At 39.5% G+C, this 22,017-nt stretch overlaps 2 protein-coding genes across 3 annotated transcripts; both read left to right on the top strand.

Moving 5' to 3' along the window:
• Positions 1 to 44: 44 nt before the first annotated feature.
• LOC134179845 (E3 ubiquitin-protein ligase UBR2-like) lies at positions 45 to 16,942 on the top strand. Its single transcript, XM_062646837.1, has 48 exons — positions 45 to 439; positions 681 to 759; positions 820 to 921; positions 1,135 to 1,262; positions 1,328 to 1,388; positions 1,566 to 1,643; positions 1,715 to 1,777; positions 2,945 to 3,065; positions 3,391 to 3,538; positions 3,911 to 3,962; positions 4,025 to 4,081; positions 4,145 to 4,186; positions 4,247 to 4,328; positions 4,867 to 4,945; positions 5,008 to 5,107; positions 5,770 to 5,898; positions 6,768 to 6,846; positions 6,952 to 7,029; positions 7,095 to 7,156; positions 7,835 to 7,945; positions 8,274 to 8,336; positions 8,391 to 8,467; positions 8,587 to 8,623; positions 8,687 to 8,750; positions 9,206 to 9,330; positions 9,450 to 9,517; positions 9,797 to 9,899; positions 9,957 to 10,014; positions 10,081 to 10,232; positions 10,626 to 10,731; positions 10,788 to 10,888; positions 11,694 to 12,133; positions 12,423 to 12,637; positions 12,733 to 12,826; positions 13,146 to 13,484; positions 13,539 to 13,590; positions 13,710 to 13,797; positions 13,969 to 14,121; positions 14,449 to 14,516; positions 14,575 to 14,728; positions 14,792 to 14,846; positions 14,947 to 15,086; positions 15,147 to 15,258; positions 15,499 to 15,546; positions 15,609 to 15,695; positions 15,773 to 15,913; positions 16,309 to 16,440; positions 16,498 to 16,942. Exons 1-48 carry the CDS (start codon positions 117 to 119, stop codon positions 16,637 to 16,639), a joined length of 5,388 nt encoding a protein of 1,795 aa, XP_062502821.1. The 5' UTR covers positions 45 to 116; the 3' UTR covers positions 16,640 to 16,942.
• A 224-nt stretch (positions 16,943 to 17,166) lies between these two features.
• On the top strand, positions 17,167 to 21,558 carry LOC134179848 (tubulin monoglutamylase TTLL4-like). 2 transcript variants are annotated; one of them, XM_062646845.1, is made up of 7 exons: positions 17,167 to 17,356; positions 17,436 to 17,571; positions 17,645 to 17,894; positions 19,861 to 20,756; positions 20,818 to 20,870; positions 20,933 to 21,004; positions 21,068 to 21,556. In XM_062646845.1, exons 2-7 carry the CDS (start codon positions 17,438 to 17,440, stop codon positions 21,256 to 21,258), a joined length of 1,596 nt encoding a protein of 531 aa, XP_062502829.1. In that variant the 5' UTR covers positions 17,167 to 17,356; positions 17,436 to 17,437; the 3' UTR covers positions 21,259 to 21,556. The 2 variants fall into 2 exon arrangements, with proteins under 2 accessions (XP_062502829.1, XP_062502828.1); XM_062646844.1 differs by lacking the exon at positions 17,167 to 17,356 and having other exon boundaries at positions 17,369 to 17,571; positions 21,068 to 21,558.
• Positions 21,559 to 22,017: the final 459 nt, after the last annotated feature.

Genomic DNA, 22,017 nt, shown 5'->3' with positions numbered 1-22,017 from the left:
CGCAGTTACGCGCAGTTGGGCGCACAGCTCCCGGATTAATACATGGCACGCAGGGTAACGTGACTCATCAGTTATACTGACTCTTGGTGAACGACCGGCTTCGGTACTTTTTTGCCATGTCTACACACAGTGAAGTTCTAGCAATCTGGTTGAAACGAGTGAATGAAGAAGGTCCCCAATCAGTGGAGTGTCTAGTTCGACAGCACGTCTCGTCAACTGTTCAGTCTCTGCTTCGCGAGAAATCATTGGGCGACCGCTGCGATCCCCACGATGTAAACCTATGTGCCGCAGTTTTGAGACACCAAGTCATCGACTCTCTAGACTGGTTTATATGCGCTGGAGACCCTGCTGAGCGCGTCGAACATATCCGAAGCAGTGAAGCTCCACCCAGCGTCTGTGGGCGAACGCTGAAGTATGGAGAACCCGTCTATACGTGCAGGTAAATTGACAATGTTCTCGTGAAGCGTTGCCAGTCTGAAAATCGGAGCAGCTCAGACATCGCAGCATGAGTCATTCATTTTTGGATGATGCTTGTAGGATGATCTGATACTTCTCAACTACGTTATGCCTAAGTGTGTGTTGAGCTGTGCTGTATTTCCTTGTGCATGACTCATGTCACTGACTTGGCTGGAATTGTAAGATTTCTTAATCTTTATGCAAAGGTTTCACTTTCTCTTTAGGGACTGTGGTAACGATGCAACGTGTGTCTTGTGTTCAGAGTGTTTTCAAAAGAGTTCACACCGAAAACACAGATATAAGGCAGATATACACAGTAGTTTGGTGATGATTTTATTATGAGTGTGTTTCTTCCTGTCTTAGCTGCACACAGCTGGTGGCGGTGGCGTCTGTGATTGTGGAGATGCAGAGGCATGGAAAGACTTTGGATGGTGCGAAATACATCAGCCAGTGATCAGCCCACCAGTAAGTTAATTAATCACTTGCGTATCACCCTGTGTCCCCACACGTATTTCTCTATTAATCTACTTTTTGTTTACTTGCCTGACTTTATGTCATGATGTTGGTCTTGCAATCTTTTCTTGCACTCTGCCAGTTTGGTCACTCAAATTGAGCTTGAAATAACTAGCCCATACCGGATTTAATATCTAGGTGTTGCTCAGTCTTTTTGTTGTACAGAACAATTTAGTGTTACCCAGTGATATGTCGATTCGAGCGTATGGTGTGGCAGAGCAATGCATGCGTTATGCTATAGATGTACTTTCTTGGAAACCAACGGACTCTCTTCCTTTGGATCTTGCAGAAAAGTTAGTCAGCATGTTGGTCGTAAAGTTCGAGGGATAGAAATTAAGGTTTTATGGTGTATACATAGAGATATGAATGACTGTTACGTTGCAGTAATGGTAAACGATGAAGTTCACTCGTTTGATGAGGTAAGAACGGGAGGGATGTCTAACGAATATAACAGCCAGAGTAGCTAGCTTCAAAAGTTTGATTGGCACATGATTACCAGTATAATTACGTAATTAAATAAAAATTTAATAATAACTAAAGAGTTTACAGATGTAATGAATATGTACTAACTGTATGGAGATGGTTTCCCTTTCTAGGTCGTACACAAACTATGCAAAGTACTCGATCTTTCGTCTGTGCAAGCTCTACAGTTGGCCACAGAGGTCGATCGTGTGGTGGGTTCTATTTGATCTAATGAACTTGAATGCTACATGTACACTACTGAGTTCGTTGACGTTGTTTACAGGGACGAACTCCCATCTTTGTGTCGACCAAATTAAAGTGCAAGAAAGTGCAAGCAGAAGTCATGGTATGTTGACTGCTGAGGCTGATGCTAATTATTAATTAATTATGTTTACTAATTTATGTCAACTTAGAGCGTGTTCACACCAGTCCTAATCATGATTAGTGTAACGCCATTCTAATGCTGTTCTAACCCTGTAAAGAGTAGTATTGCAACCACATTAGTGGCCTTAGTGGTTGCACGTGACTTTGGCACGTGAGGTAGTATACAAGAAGAGCATGCCGCCAATGTTTCTGATGTGGTGTTGTATGTTTAAGCATACAAACGCAGCAGCAACATGGTGATGTATACGGAAGCGCAGGCAGACGTATACTACATGCGTTCCTTTACATGTGACAACTTCCTGCCGTCCCTGAAGGAGCTGCCAGAGAAAGCAAACTAAGTGTTTTCCTCTTTAAAACCTAAAGCAATGGATTGGTCAAGGCAAACTGTAGAGACTAATCACACTCACATGCCCATGTGACTTACTAATCATAGTTAGTGGTGTGAACACGCTTGTGCTAATGTTGGCCTAATTATGGTTAGTCTAGATGTCGGTGTAAACACTCTTAGTCTTGAATGAGTTGATCAATTTGATATTAATGTAGCAGCCGAATTCTATCTTTGTAGTAGAGTGTTTGAGTGTGGTGAGTCATCCTTGGGTGGAAGGTGAGAGTACAACATTGTTGATCTTGTAGGGCTTCCGTGTCTGAGTTCTGCTTTATTTGCAAACTTAATTAAGACATCTGTCCTTATTTGTTAATGGGACTTTGCTGTTGTTATGGTTGTGGTTTTCTATGGCTTGACTTATTTCTATATCGTGTTTGCTTGTGCTACTTTATGCATTTATACAAGCCTGCAGACGGACACTTTATGCACTTTTAATGATAAGTCTTCTCGTGCATTCCACTGATGCTGTTATGTTGGAAGCAGTCTTATGTTTCATTCTGCTACTGATCGTGACCACTCATGTAGATCTTGTTCATAATGTGCAGATCATGTCTTAGGTAGGACATGGAATCTTATCTTTAAGGCTGTGTGCAATAGCATGTGAATGCTTTAATTAAGTAACATCAATGGCTCAACAATTGATAACTAAGAATAGGTTTTGTTTTCAAGCTCCAATTGCACTCGGACAATTCATAATTTCCAATTGGTTGCGATTGTAATTTCGGACGTTTTGTTTGTTTGCAGAAAGGCACAATGAAGCATGGTCGCGAGTTACGTGTTGAAGTCATTCCGGCTCTCCTGCTTGCTCATCAGAACTGTGCTATTCAACTGTTGCTTTGGTTACAGGAACTTGGAACAAAGTGTTGTAAGTATATAAGTTTGCATGTAATGATCTGATCATTAGCTTTGTTTATGGACGAGATTTAAATTGTTAGTTGTATAGTAATATGATTTACTGTACAGTATGAGTGTAAGCAAACTGTGCCACTACATCAATGGCACCACTTTCTGCAAAGTAGCTTTTTCAATAGGTGTAACCACATTCAGTATATCCATGCTATGGCATGTTGTATGCTTGTAAATACTGTATGTGGTTGGCATTGTCATACCATTTACTAACTGAATTCTTACTGATACTGTAATTTGTTTATGTTTGGTGGTTAATTAATGTGTCTTGTCTGATTTGTTAGCTGCCTTGCGTAACCTATTTTGTGAAGTTGCACTGAAGTGTCCAGCAGATCGTGTAGAATCAATTTCGATACTTGGGAAAGTGTTGTTAAATGATTCTCTGCTATGGAAAGAGGCCAGAAATGCTTGTCAGCAGTTGTTTACTAAACAGTGAGTTTTGTATGTATTGGTAATGATGAAATGGAAATGGTAGCCATAATTGGTACTTAGTACTATGTGAGCAAGTTGTTACTAGGTAGTAGGTATCTAGGGTGTCTAAAACAGAATGACAGACTTGTACGTACATGTAGTATGTGTACAAACAGTGATATATACAGTTTTGTGGTTTAGATTCTACTGACTTAGAGTATATTTTGTGTGGATTTTGGATGCAATAAGGACGCTAAACACCATGGCTCACGTGTGTGTCATCAGCCAACTTTGAGCAGTTTAACTATTGATAACATGATACTATGACTATGGACTACAGTCGACTTTTTATTCACTAGTTGCTGTTGCATCAGTTTCTGTTGTCTGTCTTAGAATGTTATTTGACCCATTGTGTAAAAAGATGTTGAGTGTGGAGTATGTGAAGGTAATTTTATGAACTTAATTGATCTGTGCCACGATTTTGTATAATGTATCATATTGCTATAGTGGTACCATGAACTGCATGATCAATTTCTTCATGACGATCACGAACATGCCATTTCTGTATGTCATCATGTGTGATTTAGTAATTGTCATGTTGGATTTAAGTGTTGTTATTATGATTAGGTGATATCAATTTCAGTGCAGCTGTTTACCACTCCATCCATTGTATGTATAATAGTGATAGTTAGTTTCTTTTCATGGTGGCATTGAAGGTTCGTATTACAGGCTCAGATGTTGGTGGTTGAACACGACGCTCTAAAGCGTGTACTGGATGTGTACATTTCTTATGTGAACGTAGAGAAACAAGGTGAGAATTGTGGCTTGTATAGTATTCAGTTGCTAGTTTCATGATGTGCAACAGTATCAATGGGGAAGGTAGTTAACATTCATAGTATCTATGGAATTCTTCCTAATTAGAAATTATTTGTGTTGATGATATGCTTGTTTTTCGGCTATATGAAGGTATTATGGATGGCAGACTGCCAGTTGTTTACAAATGTTGTATAAAAAGCTGCTGCATCTTTGCATTATATTGGTAATACACTATAACAGATGCAGGCTTTAGTGAATTTTAGGACTGCTACACAGTAGAAAGAAACACGTTGGTCTGGTCATTTGAAAATTGTGTGTAGAGGCTTTGAGTGATAACATTTTGTGTTTAACATCTTCAGACTTCTAGAATCTAGTAGCTTCAGTTTTAATAGTGTAACTTAGTGAGAATTAGCATTTGTTGAATTGTGTTGTGTAGTTACAACATTATTTTATTTAATTACGAAGTTTTGCTTGCTTCTTACATAGTTTATGAGCTAATTGTTTGATGGTTTGTGTGGTAACTTTTGTTCTAGGGCATAGCAAGAAGCTGTCTCTTCCAAAACTTCCATTTCACTTTTTCAGACGCGGCCGGTGGATGCTTTATGATTTCTCGTATGAGATATCAGTTATTTATTTAATACTAGATTTGTGATTGCTTTGTTTTCAATGTTAAGGTATCTTTTGCAGAATGGAAGGGGAGAATGGACACCTGTTTTAATGGAGAAGTTTCTTAATGCTTTTCAGTCTCTGTTACAATTGCTGTCTTACGTACAGGTTGGAAGTGTGAATAAACGTTAGCCGTTGCATTCAGCAGTTTACAGCAGTTTTAGTGACGCTGATCAGCGTTTGAAAATATGTTCAAAGAGTTGTACAGCTAGTGTTGTTTGTCTGTACTAGTAGTAAATGTTTGTGGATATCGCTTTGTGTGTTGTGTCACCATTGATATAGTTTTATTATTTTCATACTATCTTTTGCACTCACACACGTAGAGCAATCTCTGCAGATTACACTTTATTTATCTTCAATTGAAATGTGTTAATTAAGCCTGGTGGTTCACAATATGGTGCTGACTTGACGCTGATGCTTATGCTGAAATGGAACTGAATCCTACTCCAACGTCAGTGTCAGTGCCAGCCTTTGTAGTCTCAGTCTTATCTGTAGAGCATGTGAATTTTGGCAATATCTTTGCAAGCAGAGTCTTTCTGAATTTTTGCTAAACCTCTTCAATATGTTTCATACAATATACATTGATGGTCGTTACTTTACTTTCTACCTGTGTAATTGCATTCAGGATGGTGATAGATATGTGTGCGTATACATTTGTGAAAATGGAAAATGAAAACATTATTGTGCGTGTGTGTGTGTGTGTGTGTGTATGTAGGTGTGTATACATCACAAGGTATATTCATGTAATATTAATCAATAAATGTATTTAGGGTGTTGACACCAGTGTCAGACAAACATCTCTTCATGTGTTATATGAATTGGATTGGGAACCCGCAATTAATTTGCAGATTGATCTCTGTCATGTTCTTCCTTTGGTGCTACAGTGGTGTTCATCAGAGGTACACTTGTCACGACTCTAAATGCAAGAGAATGAAAAATAGGAATTATAATAGACGCATGTGATGTGTGTAAGTGTGTGAAGATTTAGATTAGATTAGCGATTTGTTTAACCAGTAGAATTTCTTCCTGAGATGTACATCATCGTTGTCAACAAATATGTACAAATTTAGACTTACACCAACTATAGTATACTTTCTAATTTATTTACCAGATGAATTATAGCTACAGGAGTCTAATATAGCAGTCAGTATACATATTTTTATGATTGGTAGGTGGATGTCTAGGTAATGTGCTGAAATCATTTTTGTTGATCAGATCAGGCGTGGACCTACCATAAGGCCTGACGTGCCCAGGCACCAAGGTCCCTAGGGGTGTAATTCATTTTCCGGATGTTTAGCAGCAATATCTACACGGCAAGCAAGCTTAGAGCGACTACGAAGCCATTATTAATGACTTTAATAGGTGTAGAATGGACCTTACAAAACCTTATTGATAAAGTTTCATAGGATGATTCTTGCCAGTTGAACTCTATTAATATTAACTGGCATTAAGGAAATTGAACACTAGATTCACACCTGGATCAGATGGCATATTGGCATTAGAAATTATGTAATTGGCTATTCCAGCCATTATTCAAGCTATTTAGGGACAACAGGTCAAATAATTTCCAAAATCTATACGTTTGGCTAGTGATTCAGTATTAGTGATTCAGATCCAGATGTATGAGATTTCTCAACTAGAAATTAACATTTGTCAGGGTTAGTGTGCGACAATTTGTGTGTTAGAAGTGAAATAAATGGTATCATAAACACTTTAGATAGAAAAACGAATAGAATATACTGAAATTGTGTGATTTTGTGTATGGCAGGCTCAAGTATTGTCTGCATGTATCAAGCTTACGTTGGCAGCTATAGAGAAGGAACGACCGAGGGCAAAGATAAAATATGGTTTGTATATATATATATATATATATATATATATATATATATATATATATATATAGCAAATGAAAGTGTAAGTATGTTATGTGTGCACACTTTTGATTTTATTAGATTCAGATCATATTGAAGTGTTTGATGTCTTTCACGGTCCATCGACAATACATTATCCACTTCCAAGACTTTTGGCGAGTAAGACAGTATAGTGTTTGTAATGTGCACATTAAGTGGTTTACTGACTGCTGATGTGGTGTTAGGCTTGTTGGTTTATGCTGACAAATACCAGTTGACATTTCAAGAACTTTTGGATGTTGGCAAGGTGTCGATCAACTGTTAATTGTGTGTGTGTGTGTGTGTGTGTGTGTGTGTGTGTGTGTGTGTTTGTGGTGCTGTGGCTCAATTGTTTAGAGAGTGCGTTTGGAGAATGGAAACATCCGGGACCCTGCAGGGTTGCAGGTTCAAGTCACGGTGACGACGAGCTATGGCGTAATTTCCTTGGGCAAGAAACTCACACACAATTGCCTCTTTCGACTCAGTAGTATAAATGAGTACCTGGTCATTGACTGGGGTGGCAAAGGCCCCTGACTGCGACAAAGTCCATCAGCCACTGAGGTCCGGGTGAGACTTTGGGTGTCCACACCACAGTTAGCATTGCAGTCGGTGCTCCTGTGAGCACCTGGCCAGGCTTCAGGAGATTGCTTAGCACGGCCCATAGCTCCTGCATAGTGCACAGGAACCCAGCCATCTGGCTGGAGGGCGTTACCATTTAATGGCAGCTCCTTGTCTATTTGCCATTTCCCATTGTGTGTGTGTGTGTGTGTGTGCGCGCGTGCGCACGCGAGTGTGTGTCTGTGTGTGTCTGTGTGCATGTGCATGTGCATGTGTGTATTAATCATGATATCTGTGTCTTCGTCTTTTTATCTCTATTTGTGACATAAATATCCATCCATGTTCAGTGATGATGTACATGGTACTATATAAAGATCATTATGTGTAGGATCCTTGTATTGGGCAGTATCTAATGGAGGAGCCTTTGAGGGCAATAGTGTTTGCAGCCCAAGTGAACAGCGGTTACTGGCGACGTAATGGATATGCTTTACTGAGTCAGGTGTGTCTTTATCATCTCTCTTTGCCACTGACCATGTCAGTTATTCATTCTGAAAAGTCGTCTTTATACACAAACGTAGTTATTGTTAAAACTGGAATTGTTAGATGAGTAAAGCAGCAGCAGGTAGCATATTTGCATGCAAAGTTAGGCTGTAGAGTGAGAGGGAAGCATGTAAGAGCATTCAGTGATTCCAGGTGTCAAAGTATGCATAAACAGCCACTCAGTGTCAAGATGCAGTTGGTTGAATACGACATTTGGGATGAACAACAACGATGCTTGCTGTATACGTAGGTAGTACTCATTTGTTAACTGCTCTTTATCTGCTCAGGTTGCCAATTATCAGCTTTCTTGTCGCTCAGAAACGTATGACCAAGACATTGTGCTGCTGCAAGTAAGCTATGTGCGTCAAGTGTTTGTACTTTAGTTAGTCTTTGCTGTGCTTTAGGTGTGTGCTGCTGTGATGGATCCAGAACTGTTTATCAAAACAGTTGTGAAACGATTTGGTCTGGCCAAATGGATGGAGTAAGGAAACCTTAATTTTCTATACTATTATATTAGGCTTTTAAGGCATAAGCTAGTCTGTCTTAAAATCTAGTTTTAAATTGTATCGTTTCGTGATGCAGTGTGTTGTTTACTTGCAGTTCCAAATTTTGCCCAGACAAGAAGCCTGTGCCAGAGGTTGATTTCATAATTTACAAGTCGTGCTTGGTGTGTTGCTCAATATCTATGTTGGTTTGTAAGGATCAAGTGAAGCTAGAACTTCGAATGGCTGAAGAAATGATGCAACTGCTTATAATGGTGCTTGGTAAGTAGGCAACTTGGCTGGCTGTTTCATGACCTAACAGTTAGTGTAGTGAACACACCACTAGCTGCTAAGCAGACTGACTAATAGGCACAATGATAGACAAATGAGCAGACAGGAGGAAGGTGTGATACTTTCAGATTTTAAGAGCTGTAGGACTTGAGAAACACTTGAAATCAGCCTTGTAGTTTGACAGTGTTCAAGCGAAGCTGGGTGTCCTTTGTTACTTGTGGAGATAGGCATGTGTTATTTTGGTGCATTTACTTGAGTGCTATCTATTGAGCTGTCTCGATGTAGACATTTACAGGAGATGGCTATTGCTATGTAGTTGCATGAAGGTGGACTGAGGGACAGAGTCATGAAGCACTGAATAGACAGACTGACAAATTAGAGTGCTACTATAGTATACTATAGCTGGTTAATGCAACTACTCACTTCTGTGTTTTAACATATGTTAGGTGAAAGATACCACTATGGTGTCGGTCAAGTGACACTTGAGCAGTGTGTATCTCGTGAGATATTACACAGGCTGTGCATGGGTCCTTGTCCTCACAGCAAACTTCAGAACATCCTTCCCAAACAGGTATGTTGTTAATGGAAGTGATAATACTGCAACAGTAGTGTGCGTATGACTAGACATTAGTCTGGATAGAGCATTGTGTTTGATTTCTGGTTGTGTTGTGAAGTGTATGTCTTTGGTAGGCACTGAATGCCGATGGTGAAACAGAAGTGAATCTTGATCAGATTCTCTCAGTAGTTGCCACATTCAAGTGAGCATACTTGGTGTATGTACTTTAGTAGAAAGACTTTCTTACCAACATGAAGTTGGATGGTGCACTTAAAACAACGATAACCTATCAGGCAGTGGATAGATTACCTACATTTGTGTTTCGCGCAAGTGTGTCTATGGCACAGTTGATTTTGTTTTACAACTGATAGCGTAATGGCTGTTATCAGTTGCACATATTCACTGATGCATGTTTGTATCGAGAGCTAGTCTAGGTTGTTGTCTATAGTCTGCACGTTTGTTTGTCTTTCTGTGTTGATAGACATGCTGGTCCTGGTACCAAGAGACAATACGAAGTGAAACTGGAATGTTTGTCTCAGTTTTCACCGTTTTTCTACCATTATAGTCGAAGTGACCTTTCAAAGGTAAGTTTGGTTTGTTGTTTGTTCATTCATCTATTAATAGTTTACTCCAACACGCAGGCGACCGAATATTTAAAGAAGAGAGCCAAAACCGAAGGCAGCAGTGATGTGTTTCAGTGTATGCACTTGATCATGCATCCAGTGATTCAGTTCCGTGCTTACTAGTGCTTTATATGCTATACAGCACTTCCGGCTGCTCTGCCTAATTTTACATTGCCGTTTGATGGTGTGAGAAATCTCTTCAGAACGGAACAGCTTTCATGCCTTATTAGTCTGATTGCTGGTCGAACGGCATGCATGGTGTCACAGCTTTGGACTGAGCATTTATCATATGCGGTATGTTCTGATTTATTGTTGTATTTAAGCTAATACTTAACATCTATCTTCCTGTCTACCTGTTTATTTGGCTGTCTGTTCGTGTGGCTGTCTGTTTGTGTGGCTGTCTGTTCGTGTGGCTGTCTGTTCGTGTGGCTGTCTGTTCGTGTGGCTGTCTGTTTGTGTGGCTGTCTGTTTGTGTGGCTGTCTGTTCGTGTGGCTGTCTGTTCGTGTGGCTGTCTGTTCGTGTGGCTGTCCGTTGTCCGTTCGTGTGGCTGTCCGTTGTCCGTTCGTGTGGTTGTCTATTTATGGGACTGTTTCTTTGTCTGTGCATTCTTGCTGCTTACCTATCTCTTGTAGTAATAGTTAGTTGTGGTTAAACAGCTCTTTCTTATTGGAGTCATGTGTTTCTAGGCTATGTACTTGGCTGGAATGGCATTGCTTGATGAAGAAGACCACGGACTGGAGCTTTCTAGACCAGGCCTGCCATTTACGCAGCTTTCATACAAAGACACATTAGGTTAGGAGCAGTGTTGGCAACATGAAAACCGACTGTCTTACTCCAGTTGTGATTAGGTGTACCAAAGGGTCTGTTTACATTTGATACAATAATGCAACGTTTTAGAGGGTGTCAGCGAGTGGAGAGCCATGGTGCACTTATAATTTCTGTGTTCAAGGTAGAATGATTGATGGATTAGCATTCTAGTTATTCTTGTTTAAGGTTGTCATATTCTTGATTTCTGTAGACAGCGTTATTATTGCAGTCTGATACTGTTAATTTATTGATTCAGTTGATACGTGTGCTCTTCTTTTTTATCGTTGATTCTGTTCAATGTGATGTTGAATGTAATTGGAAGTTTCAAGTGTGTTTACATACCACATATTGATGTGGTAGTATGTAATTTTTAATTCTAATGTCTACATGTAGTATGTCTTGTCTGTCTGTCTGTCTGTCTGTCTGTCTGTCTGTCAAATCTGTATATTTCATACATATGAACTATTACAAGCTAAAGATACAAAAGTCCGTTATATATCAGTTCTGTCTGTCTGTCTGTCTGTCTGTCCAATACATATATTTGAAACATGAATTTAGCAACATACAATATGTAACTACGAGTCAAATTATACAGAATCACTTAGAGACTACAGATATCAACTACAGAACCAACTGAGAACTAAAAATTTCATTTTCTAACTGCTAAAGAACCCAAAGAGGGTCCAGTTGTTACAACACTAATTATTGGAGATGAAAGCGGGTTGTTTTTGCGTGGGCTCTGCAACCCAAGGATGACATCTTGCCTTGTCTGTCTTGTCTGTCTTGTCTTGTCTTGTCTGTCTGTTTTACATGTGGTTTCTTGATTATTTATAAACAAACATTACAAGTCAAGACAACACTGTAATTATGAGTTTGGCTGTTTGCTGCTGTCTCTCAATGTATTGATTGATGATCTATATTCATTCATATTCATGTTCATGACGTAGAAACTTAATGAAATGTGCGGTAATGATCCAGAGGTGATGCCAACAAGTGAGGAGGCTTGGGTTAAGTTTTTGCATTCAGTTGTCAGTTTACCTGGTGGAGAAGCAGCAAGACCCTTTCTGGTTGAGAAGGAGAAAGCTCTTATGTTGGCAAGGGCTGAACAGAAACAGAAGCAAGAGAAAGAAAAGGCAACTAAACAGAAATCATGTTCCTCGCCATTCTCACACTTTTGGAAGTGTTCTAAACATAAAAGCACAGAACAATCGACTGAAAAAGGTCAGTCAGCTGGAAAGTCATGTGATAAGCAGAAGAGGACTAGAACAATGGCTGAAGAGAGAAAGCAGCAGATAATGGCGAAAATGAAAGTGCAGCAGGAGGAGTTTATGAAGCACCATTCGTATTTGCTAGAGTCATCTGAGACAAAAATTGATACGTGCTCAAGGTCAGTAAATTGTTGTGTTGTGTTGTTTGACAGTTTCATCATGCAGTACATGTACCCATCGAGTCAGCATATGTGTATGTATAGTTTATTTAATCATGTGTAATCTCAACCAGGATTGATTACTACTTTAATGTTGTTGCAAAGTGGGCTAGTTAGTTGAAAGTTACACTGCTATTTGGATCAGCTAATGCTACCTTTGTAGTACTATGTTGCCTTTGATTGTAACACTGTTAGTAATTTTTAAAAAATTGTATCTATCGCTGTGTCTTGACATTGCTCTGTGGTGCAGTGTGGACGACACTGACTTGCCAATGGAATGCTGTGATTCCCAGCCTGTTGCTGTTGGCCTGTGTTGTACTTGGCAGCTGAAGAGTCGACTGAAACCTAAAATTTTGTGCATTTTGTGTCAAGAGGAGCAGCCCAGCGAGATTCTGGTTTATGCGTCGTGTATACAACGATCATCAGTGTTATGTTGTCCAGAAAGCCTAGACCAGTGTGTGCCAGGTGAGCTTGTCAATTGAATAGACTGCTTGCTAGAAGAGCAGATCAGAGAACAAGTTATGGTCTTTGCTCTTTCTAATATTTGTGTCATTGGTTAGGACCTGATCATTGTTGCGATCTTCTAAAGGCTTGTTGTAGTGGAATACATGTCAGCAGCTGTGGTCATGCAATGCACTTTGCATGTTGGAGAAGGTGAAGTGTAATTCTCAAATGGTTGGGCTGTGAGACAGACAGACAGACAGACAGACAGCTAGTTTTTGTTGAACAGGGACATCTATGTCCCTTTACTTTACTTAATTTGCGTGTTGTTAGCGGTTGGACAATGTGAACTGTACTTAGCCTTTGCTTGCTATTGTATCTAACTTCATTTATGAAAATATACTACCATTGACAGACAGACAGACAAACAGACAGACAAGTATGGACAGACCGACCACCTTTTTTAGATGCTGCTGGGAAATGCAATCAATTGAAACAACTTTTAGCTCATTTCAAAGTTGTTGTGTTGCAGGTTTATTGAAACGAAACAATCAGAGCAGGAACGACGGATGGTGTTTCGACCTCGTCAATGTTATAGTGTCGAAGCTGGAGAATTTTTGTGCCCTTTGTGTGGCTGTTTTTCTAATGCCGTTTTACCAGCATTGCCTCCAAGTGTTGAAACTATTATTACAAAAGATAGTACAAAAGAAATACTTAAGAGGAAGGACTGCTTTCAACTACTCAGACAGGCAGCATCCGAACATTGCCAAGTCATGATGAGTAGCTGCATTAGAAACACAGCTGTGCAAGTTGCCTGTTGTGTGGCTGCTGATCATGTGCTGGTGCCAATCACTGATGGTGCATATGAATGGTCAGATCTAATATGACACTTAGATCTCATGATACTGATGTCGGGTTTTTGTAGTGTTTCTCACCAACTTGAAGCTTACAAGTTATTCTTACAGTCAACTTTAGTGGTTTGTGCTGTGTGTGTGTGTGTGTGTGTGTGTGTGTGTGTGTGTGTGTGTGTGTGTGTGTGTGTGTGTGTGTGTGGTGTCTGTGTGTGTGTGCACATGTAATGATTGTGTATTATTAGAATGGTCTCGGACAACTGCCAGACGATAGTGATATACGAGTTCTTGTCTCTTCTTGGCAATCGTGTGCTTACACTCTCTTTGCTGCTGGTGAGTCCTTTTGTGTTGTTATGTTGCTGTGTTGCTGCTTTATGGTATGAGCATTCATTTTTCATGCTCTTCCTTGCCAATTATTTAATCTTAAATTGGATTAGCGTGTTAGTCTTGTCTCATCAGTTATATTGTGTATGTTGTTTTATTCTTTCTGTGATTTATTTCTAGAGCAACAAATGCGATTATTTGGTGATGGACGGTTTGATAGCCTCTCTTGTCGACAGAAAGAGTGTCTTCAGGCTCTTGTATGGCATGCATCAACAGCCTCACGACACTTTAACCCCAACAGCGTGAAACGAGTCTGTCTCACTCTTCTAACAGGTGATCTGTAACAACAGTACAGTAGAGCACCGTTTATCTGGACAAAGTGTGTCTGGATAAGTGATTGTCTGGGTAACTGGCATGAAGTGTTGTCACTACAAGTGGCTATCATTACACATGTAGCATACAGATATCTGCAATTATCGTAGCAAGATTGGAAAATAGACTTTTAATATCCACACAAAGTATGCAAACATTATCAATTTGAGTTTGGGTTATGATAGTCAACTGACATAATTTGCCAGTAGACATTGTGTTTTTGGCTAATGGTTATATGGTTTTATAGGCAATATGTTGTAAATACTAATGACATTATTTGTGTGTTAGCTGTTTTTTGTCCTGGCAACAGCACAAACGAGCCATGTGTAGTGGAATTAAGTGCATTAAATCTACTGGTTGGTCAATTTATGAGTTTTAGTGCAATGATTTGACTGTGAATGAATGTCTGGTCAGATTGGTCTCTTGTTTTCGTTGCCGTTCTTGGATGTGGATGCAGTGGACTATTTCAGTGTCACACCAAACTGCCAGGAACATGTAGTGTGGTTGGCATTTGCTCTATGTATTGTACAAGCTCTGCTGACATTGGATATGGAAGAACTGAATGAAGGTAGGCATGGCACTAAGACATTGAACACTGCGCTTATAATACAAGATGGTTTGGTGTGTACAGATGTGGGTCAACGAGACGTGGACGATCTAGTAAAGCAACTTCTGGTGCAATTGAGGTAATTGCTGGTATTATGTTGTTTTTATCATGAGGTTTATGTATTTTGTTATTTAAATCGATTGATTGATTAAATACTTGTTGTGTTGTTTGCTTTCTAGGCATGATGATGTCTCAAGGGCTAACTTCTCTGCCTCTGGTGTGCCTGCAACTCTGGAGTGCCAAGTTTCCTCTTTTGTGCGCTCGGCAGTGTTACTCTTTCATTTTCTGTCTGACATTCCATTGCCAGATGAGAGCACAGGTTGTCATACTGTTATTGTAGTTTTCTGTTGTGCATACCAACTGTTTGGTTATGTTATAGGTGCGTTGTCAACAGAAGGTCTGTTGCATTACCTTGGGCTTCCAACATTGGCCAATGTACTGCAGGAGATCAGCAGTCTTTCAGTAACAGAAGATGGACGTTTTATTGAAGAGTATGTTTATAATAGACGTCGTTTATTGTTGAGAGGGATGATGGAAATTATGTCATAGCACTAGCATCTGAAATATTGTTTTTTGATGTGTGTTTGCTATAACAATGCTGGCGTTTGAATGTGCATGTGTCAACTGATTGCAGGCATTTGCATGTATCAAGACGTGGGTATTTTAGCACATAACAATATTTGAAATCTGAAATCTTTGACAGTTGTCTAATTTTTGTTATTTCTTGTCAGGTGGTGTAGATGTCATCAACAGCACATGGATTGTGACGGACAGACCAGGTCTAACATTTGTTGTACTGTTTCTTGGTATGGAGATGAACGTGATTGTTTTGTACATGTAGAAGTATCATGTCCTCTCCTGTCACCAGGCCCTTGATTGATCTTCCACATGAATATTTTGACATTGTGGAAAAAGTTGCAACTTTTAGGTACTATGCATGTTGAGCCGTTACCTTGATTAATGGTGTTTGTTTACTGGTGTGTATTTGTTGAACTATTATTACAGATGTCCGAATTCTCAGGGAGAGGGAAGTCGTTCTCCTGCTCTGTGTCTTGTGTGTGGCACAATTGTTTGTGTTCAAAGCTACTGTTGTCAAACAGAATCAGATGGACAAATGGTTGGAGCTTCAACTGTCCACAGCAGAAAGTTAGTGGCACTGAATTCTGTAATAGTAAAAGTAAGTACCAGAGTAACTGAGAATTACCAGAAGCAGAGTCGCATGAACTTTGCATTGTGGAGGTATTATTCTGCATTTATGTTGGACTTAGGTAAGTGGATCTTAATGTTTACTATATGATTTTTTATTGAACCTAAGACCTCAATGTTACTTGGTGTGATGTTTGGTAATTAATGATATAATGAACTGGTGTGTCGCAATAGAGTTGCATAACCAGTATTTTACAGACTAAGTCTATGCTGCTTAGTGGTGGTACAGAGAGGATGTCGTTTCAATTGAATTAGTATATGTAGTCATGTATGTTCTCTTTGCTAGTTGTCTTAGCAATTTGGTGTAGAATTTAGGCTAATTAACATGTTGTTAGGTGCTCATCAGGAGTCGGTCTGTACCTGTACGTTCGTGAATGTGAGGTTGTCTTGCTTGCTGGAGGTGGAAGAGGCTGTTTGTATCCCACTCCTTATGTTGATGAGTATGGTGAAACAGACGTGGGACTCAAGTAATGACTGGGCATCATGAATGCAATTCTTCGTGACATTGAAATTGTCTTGTTTAGACGTGGAAATCCTCTTTATTTGTGTGAGGACAGCTACAAGAAGCTGAAAGAAATCTGGCTGAAACATATGATGTATGAAGTGGTTGTCAACAGCATGGAGAAACATCCCACTCTTATGGATATTCCGTGGGCACACACTTAATGTCTCTAGTCAGGAGTTAAGCGTCTAGCTGTTCAGACTTGGTAGTTGTCAAAATATTGTATTTGTATATATTCTTTCTACAGACAGACAAACAGTCTACTCATCTTCTAAGTTATAAACAAATGTTATTACAGTTAGCCGGAATGAGTTACTTTTTTAATGTTTAGACTGAAGTGGTGGTGTTACTGTATTGTTGTCCTACCCTAGAATCATATCATAATCATAATATCTTAGTTCTGCAGTATCATATTGATTAGATTGCTGTAGAGCAATTGGTAATACCATATGAACTGCTGGCTGTGACTTTATGGTTTTTGCGTCACATTGTAGACATCTTATTGTACAGAGAGAAGGCAGGTATACGCCTATCAGTCACGTTCCACTCTTCTTGATAGCTTCTCTGACTTGTCATTTTCAATAAATTGTCTTATTATTTCTTGGTTTGTGCGGCTATCGCCACACGTTTGAAAGCTGCAAGTTTTCCTGAAGATATAAATCAGAATATGCTTTGTAGATATCAACATTGTTGTTTGCTGTAAGGACAGTACGGAATTTGAGCCAAATCTGTTGTATTGGCTACTTCATCTTTTTTTAGTTAGTTCATCATCTCTAGTTACCATGTCAGTACGTTCAGGCTACGTCTGATACTGAGAGCCCACATGCTGTACGTTCGTCGCATTTTTGCTTCGTTGCGATGAGACAAGGAGACCATATCCGGTAGGAGATATGGCCTCTCGAACGAAGTTGATTGTACTCTTGCTGGTTGTCCTGATTTTCACTATGATTCTGAACATAGCAATGTTGGCACAGAAAACCGAAAATGCTGCCAGTCCGTCGTGCTTGGAGAGAAGCGAAATCGAACGTATACAGATCATTACAGTGACGCCGGCAGCGAAGACAAAGCAAATGTGGCGAGACGAGCAGAATGGCAGGTCGTCAGAAGATGTGCTTGCATGTTGACCTAATCTTAGCGGTATCACCGTATGTTTGCAATTGGTTTGCTAGATCGGCGATATCTGGATTACGGTTGCCTCCTGGTGCTCTGCAAGAAACTGTAAGGTATCAGAGCGAAGGACCGCGGCCTCCTCTGGCTTACATTCGGCCGCTCTGTGCCAGTGACGCTTGTCGTTCGAGGAGTGGTGCAACTCTTGAAAACATATTCGTTTCACATGCACTGAACGTGACGTACAAGGAAAGTGATCCGTGGAATTTGTTGATCTCGAATGCCAATCAAGGTGTTCCTGTCATCAAGCAGGTGAGCAATAACCTTTGCTACTAAAATTGCTTGAATTATTGATCTAATTATGGTGTTGTAAATTTTGGCAATGGAGTGAACAATGCTGAGTATCAGGTTACCGTAAAATACATAGAATCACTACTTCAAATTTTGTGTGTTGATATTCTCCTCGGTTGCCACACCTATCTGCCAAATTTGCCATGGGGTTGCGTTTCATTATGATTTATGGAACTGTGATACTTTTGGCCCGCGTGCTGACCTTCTTCGATCTTTGCTTGCCCATCGAACCCGACTCACCTCCAACGTGAATCTCCACCGAATTTAAATTGCCCGTTTGTGACCTCGCATGGAGTGTGTTGGTTTTTCAGGAGACGTCGGAAAAGAGGTATTTTGATTTTATCCGGGTCTATAAGAAATAGGCTACTTGCTCGTGTGTGCACATCGAATTGCTGCCTTATTTGATACAACCGTTTTCTGCAATGGTGGCAATATATATATATATATATATATATATATATATATATATATATATATATATATTGGGAGAAAGGGAAAAAGACCAACGTCATGAAGCCAGTGTCACATCAACTGGGAGTATTTTCCACCTTCTTGTGTGCGAATCTCTTGGCCTATGGTCACCACACAGTTTGGAAGTATTGAAGACCATCGCACGACGTCTATCTTTCAAAAGAAATTTGATAGTCAGCCAGGCAGTCAGTAACATACATGAACAACTGTTGGTGAAACTCTGGCTATATAACGCCAAAATGATATGGCATAGACTGGCTTTAGACTGTACTGACATGTTTTTGAATAACGTGTGTTAGATACCCACGTAGGTGGGTTTATATATATATATATATATATATATATATATATATATATATATAGTGTGTGTGTGTGTGTGCGTGTGTGTGTGTGTGTGTGTGTGCATGTGTGTGTGCATGCGTGTGTGGGTGCATGTGTGTGTGCATGTGCGTGCGTGTGTGTGTGTGTGTGTGTGTGTGTGTGTGTGTGTGTGTGTGTGTGTGTGTGTGTGTCACACCTGTCACACTTAAGCCTTGTCCTTGGGTGGTCAATTAGCTTCACATCACGTGTAACCTTTAGCCCCTCACATGATAGAACCCCAAGGAAGTCGATGTCAGCTGTCTGTGGGTGCATGTATGTGCATGTGCTAGAAAAATTTACAAAAAACACTAAATTTCAAGAAAGCAAATTTCCTATAATATATTTCTATTTGAATATTGGTATATACAAACTATACCTCATTTTAGTTGCAGTAAAGGCATGAAGAATTCAAGTCATTAAATTGTTGATGCTACACTAGGTATCTTTCTTATGTGCATGTAACTATGTTGTTAATGAATGCATTTCATAATGTAGCAAATGCTGCATTAATTAACGGTTGTTCAAAACTATCGACAATTTCACGAGCATACAAAGCGCACGTTTTCTGAAGCCTCCCTCTCCCCTCCCCAAAGCTTGCACAATATTGTTGGTGCACAATTCAAAAGCTTGACCATGGTTTCATCTATTAAAGTGTTGACGTGTGGTCTTCAATGCTTCTGCATTGATCATGATACAGTTCTTCTTCCATTCCAGTTGACTTGCTCAAATGATGTCAGCTCGAGGTTTCCGATCATTCAAGTAGACAAAGACGAAAACTTTGAAAAAGTTGTGGTAGAGACAGCTGGTTTCTTTATGGACGGCTGATGTTGTTCTAGAACAAAACCAGAATAGGCTGCCACAGTTGTACATGTTTGCAAATTCCGTACATAAGGGTGACTAGCACGGGAACACTGCATGATGGATTCTGGCCATGGAAAACAGAGAAATTGGCATGAGCCATTTGCTACCGATCCACGTTTTGTAGAGCATACAGAGACCATAACCTAGCTCCCTCCCCTAACGTGCACTTTGTACGCTTGTGGAATCGTCGATAATTTTGAATGACCCCTTACTGATTTGAAGTCTCATTTTTCAGTACTGGCAGAAAACAAACATTTTTCCAGGAATGCTTAAATTGTGTCTGAAGGAACAATTTTGTAAAGTTGTTCAGAAAACAAGGGAACTATTTGTAAATATGTATAACAAGACATTGTTTGCTGTGGACTGTTTTATTTGGCCTGAAGATAAAGAGACAGTTTACAAAGTATCTTCATTGCAATCTAATATACAGTGGCTTGTGCGACCAGCTGGCAGTTACAGGAACAGCTTGGCAACTGGATTCATTGTGGCAAATGGAGCTAAGCTTAATTATTCCATTTCAAAGTTGCTGGACAAGTTTACTCAAAAAGAGGACATGAACTCTGCCAACATATTTCCTGTTACCCTTGTTCAGATGTACATTCATCAACCCTTTTTGATTAACTCAAGGAAACATACAATGCGACTGTATCTTCTTATAAAGTCTTTTGACCCACTGGAAATGTACCTTTCTCACTATGGAGAAGTGTTCTTTGCAGCTCATCCTTTTCAGCAAGGAAAGGAGCATCTGAATGACACATGCATGCAGTTTGATGTTACTTCAGTTACAGATTGTTTGTCTGAAGAAACTGTCTCTCTGTATTGGACATTGCAGAATTATTGGTTTGTGCTTAAGAAGACAGGAAGAGGGAAAGACAGAGACATCTTGTGGTCCAAAATAAGAAGTGTTGCCACACATGCAGGTCTCATGGTAGCATCTTCTGCTCTGTCATTTTGGAGTAAAACGTATGACCGGACAAAGCTTCCTGGGAAGGCATACTGGGAAAGTGCATATTCATTGTTGGCATTAGAAATTCAGATTGATGAATCAAAGCAACCGTGGTTGGTGGGTATTAACTGTGATCCTGGATTGGCCCATCTTGGCTCTTATCAAAGAAACTCACTTAAAGCAAAGTAATTATTTTGTGATTTATATTTTGTAAGTCATTTGTTAACACTTGTATGAATGATGTAGGCTTATGAAGACTTTGGTTGATGACTACTTGTCTCTAAATGGGGACTTTGCAGGTAAAAGTTGTACCATAGCAAACTTTCCTTTATTTGATGTTGATTAATGATTAATTGCATAGACAATTTCAAGTATTTGACTGATACTGATGGTGTTTCAAACCATTTACGTGTGTTCTGCCAACAAAGAGGCGGTAGATAATTTCTATCAATGCTGTTGCCTTTTGCAGCTGCATGATACTGTTTTCTTACAACAGGTTGCACTGCTAAAGAGAGTTACCATGTGCTGTCATATGAAAATGCACATCGTGCGAATGTTCGGTATGAGGTGTTGTTTCCTCGACCAGCTATGACTGGATCTCAGCTACAGTTGTGGCGATCTTTTCAATCGTCCAATTCTGTTCTTGTACAGTGGGCTCTTTACAAAAAGATGCATAACACACAGTAGATTGGTTGTAGTAAGTACACTGTACAGAGTGCTTTATAAAATGGAAATAATATTACAGACTTAGTTTAGAACTATGAAAACTAGTTGCTTGCAGTGCATCTTCTGATTTCTGGTTGTGTGTTTCTATTTTATTTTTATTTTTATTTATTTGGTTTGTTTTCACAACTAACAGTGTTTTGTGGCAAATATGAGAAATATTATTGCCATCATGGCAGTTTTACTGCAATCAAATATTTAATAAGTAGTACATAGTAGCATACCAATATTTCTCTCTTGCATGTTTCTTGGCCTTGCTGCACAATGAAGCAGATTAAGAGTATGTGAAGATGTTGATGTCTTCATTTATTGATGGCTTTTGAAGAAAGTTTTGCCCAACGTGCAGATTTGCCTTTATGTTGAACAAGTCAACCAAGAATATGGTTTGGGGTTTTCTTCATGTAACAGCATGCATCTTGCATTGTCTAAATAGTTTACATTGTCTTATTAATTAACTGAAAAGTGGAGGGTAGAAATGATGGACAAGTTTCTACAGTATTTTGTTAAGACTGAATCGTTAGCTTGATGATGTTGTTTGTTATTGTGTTGTTTATGTTTGTTGTTTGACACTGGAGGTATGAGCGTTGTATGATTGAAGTTTATGTGTTATGCGGAAAGTGTGGTTATGGACACACCATGGATTTCTAGTTTTTCCGGGTAATTTGAGAGATAGGGTAAGACTCTTTCACAGTAAATTTGCATTGAATTCCGCAATATACCAAA

The sequence above is a fragment of the Corticium candelabrum genome, chromosome 5 (assembly GCF_963422355.1).
Source record: "Corticium candelabrum chromosome 5, ooCorCand1.1, whole genome shotgun sequence".
NCBI classification, from domain to species: Eukaryota; Metazoa; Porifera; class Homoscleromorpha; order Homosclerophorida; family Plakinidae; genus Corticium; species Corticium candelabrum.
The sequence above is the reverse complement of the archived record's forward strand: the minus strand, read 5'-3'. Positions and strand labels throughout refer to the sequence as shown.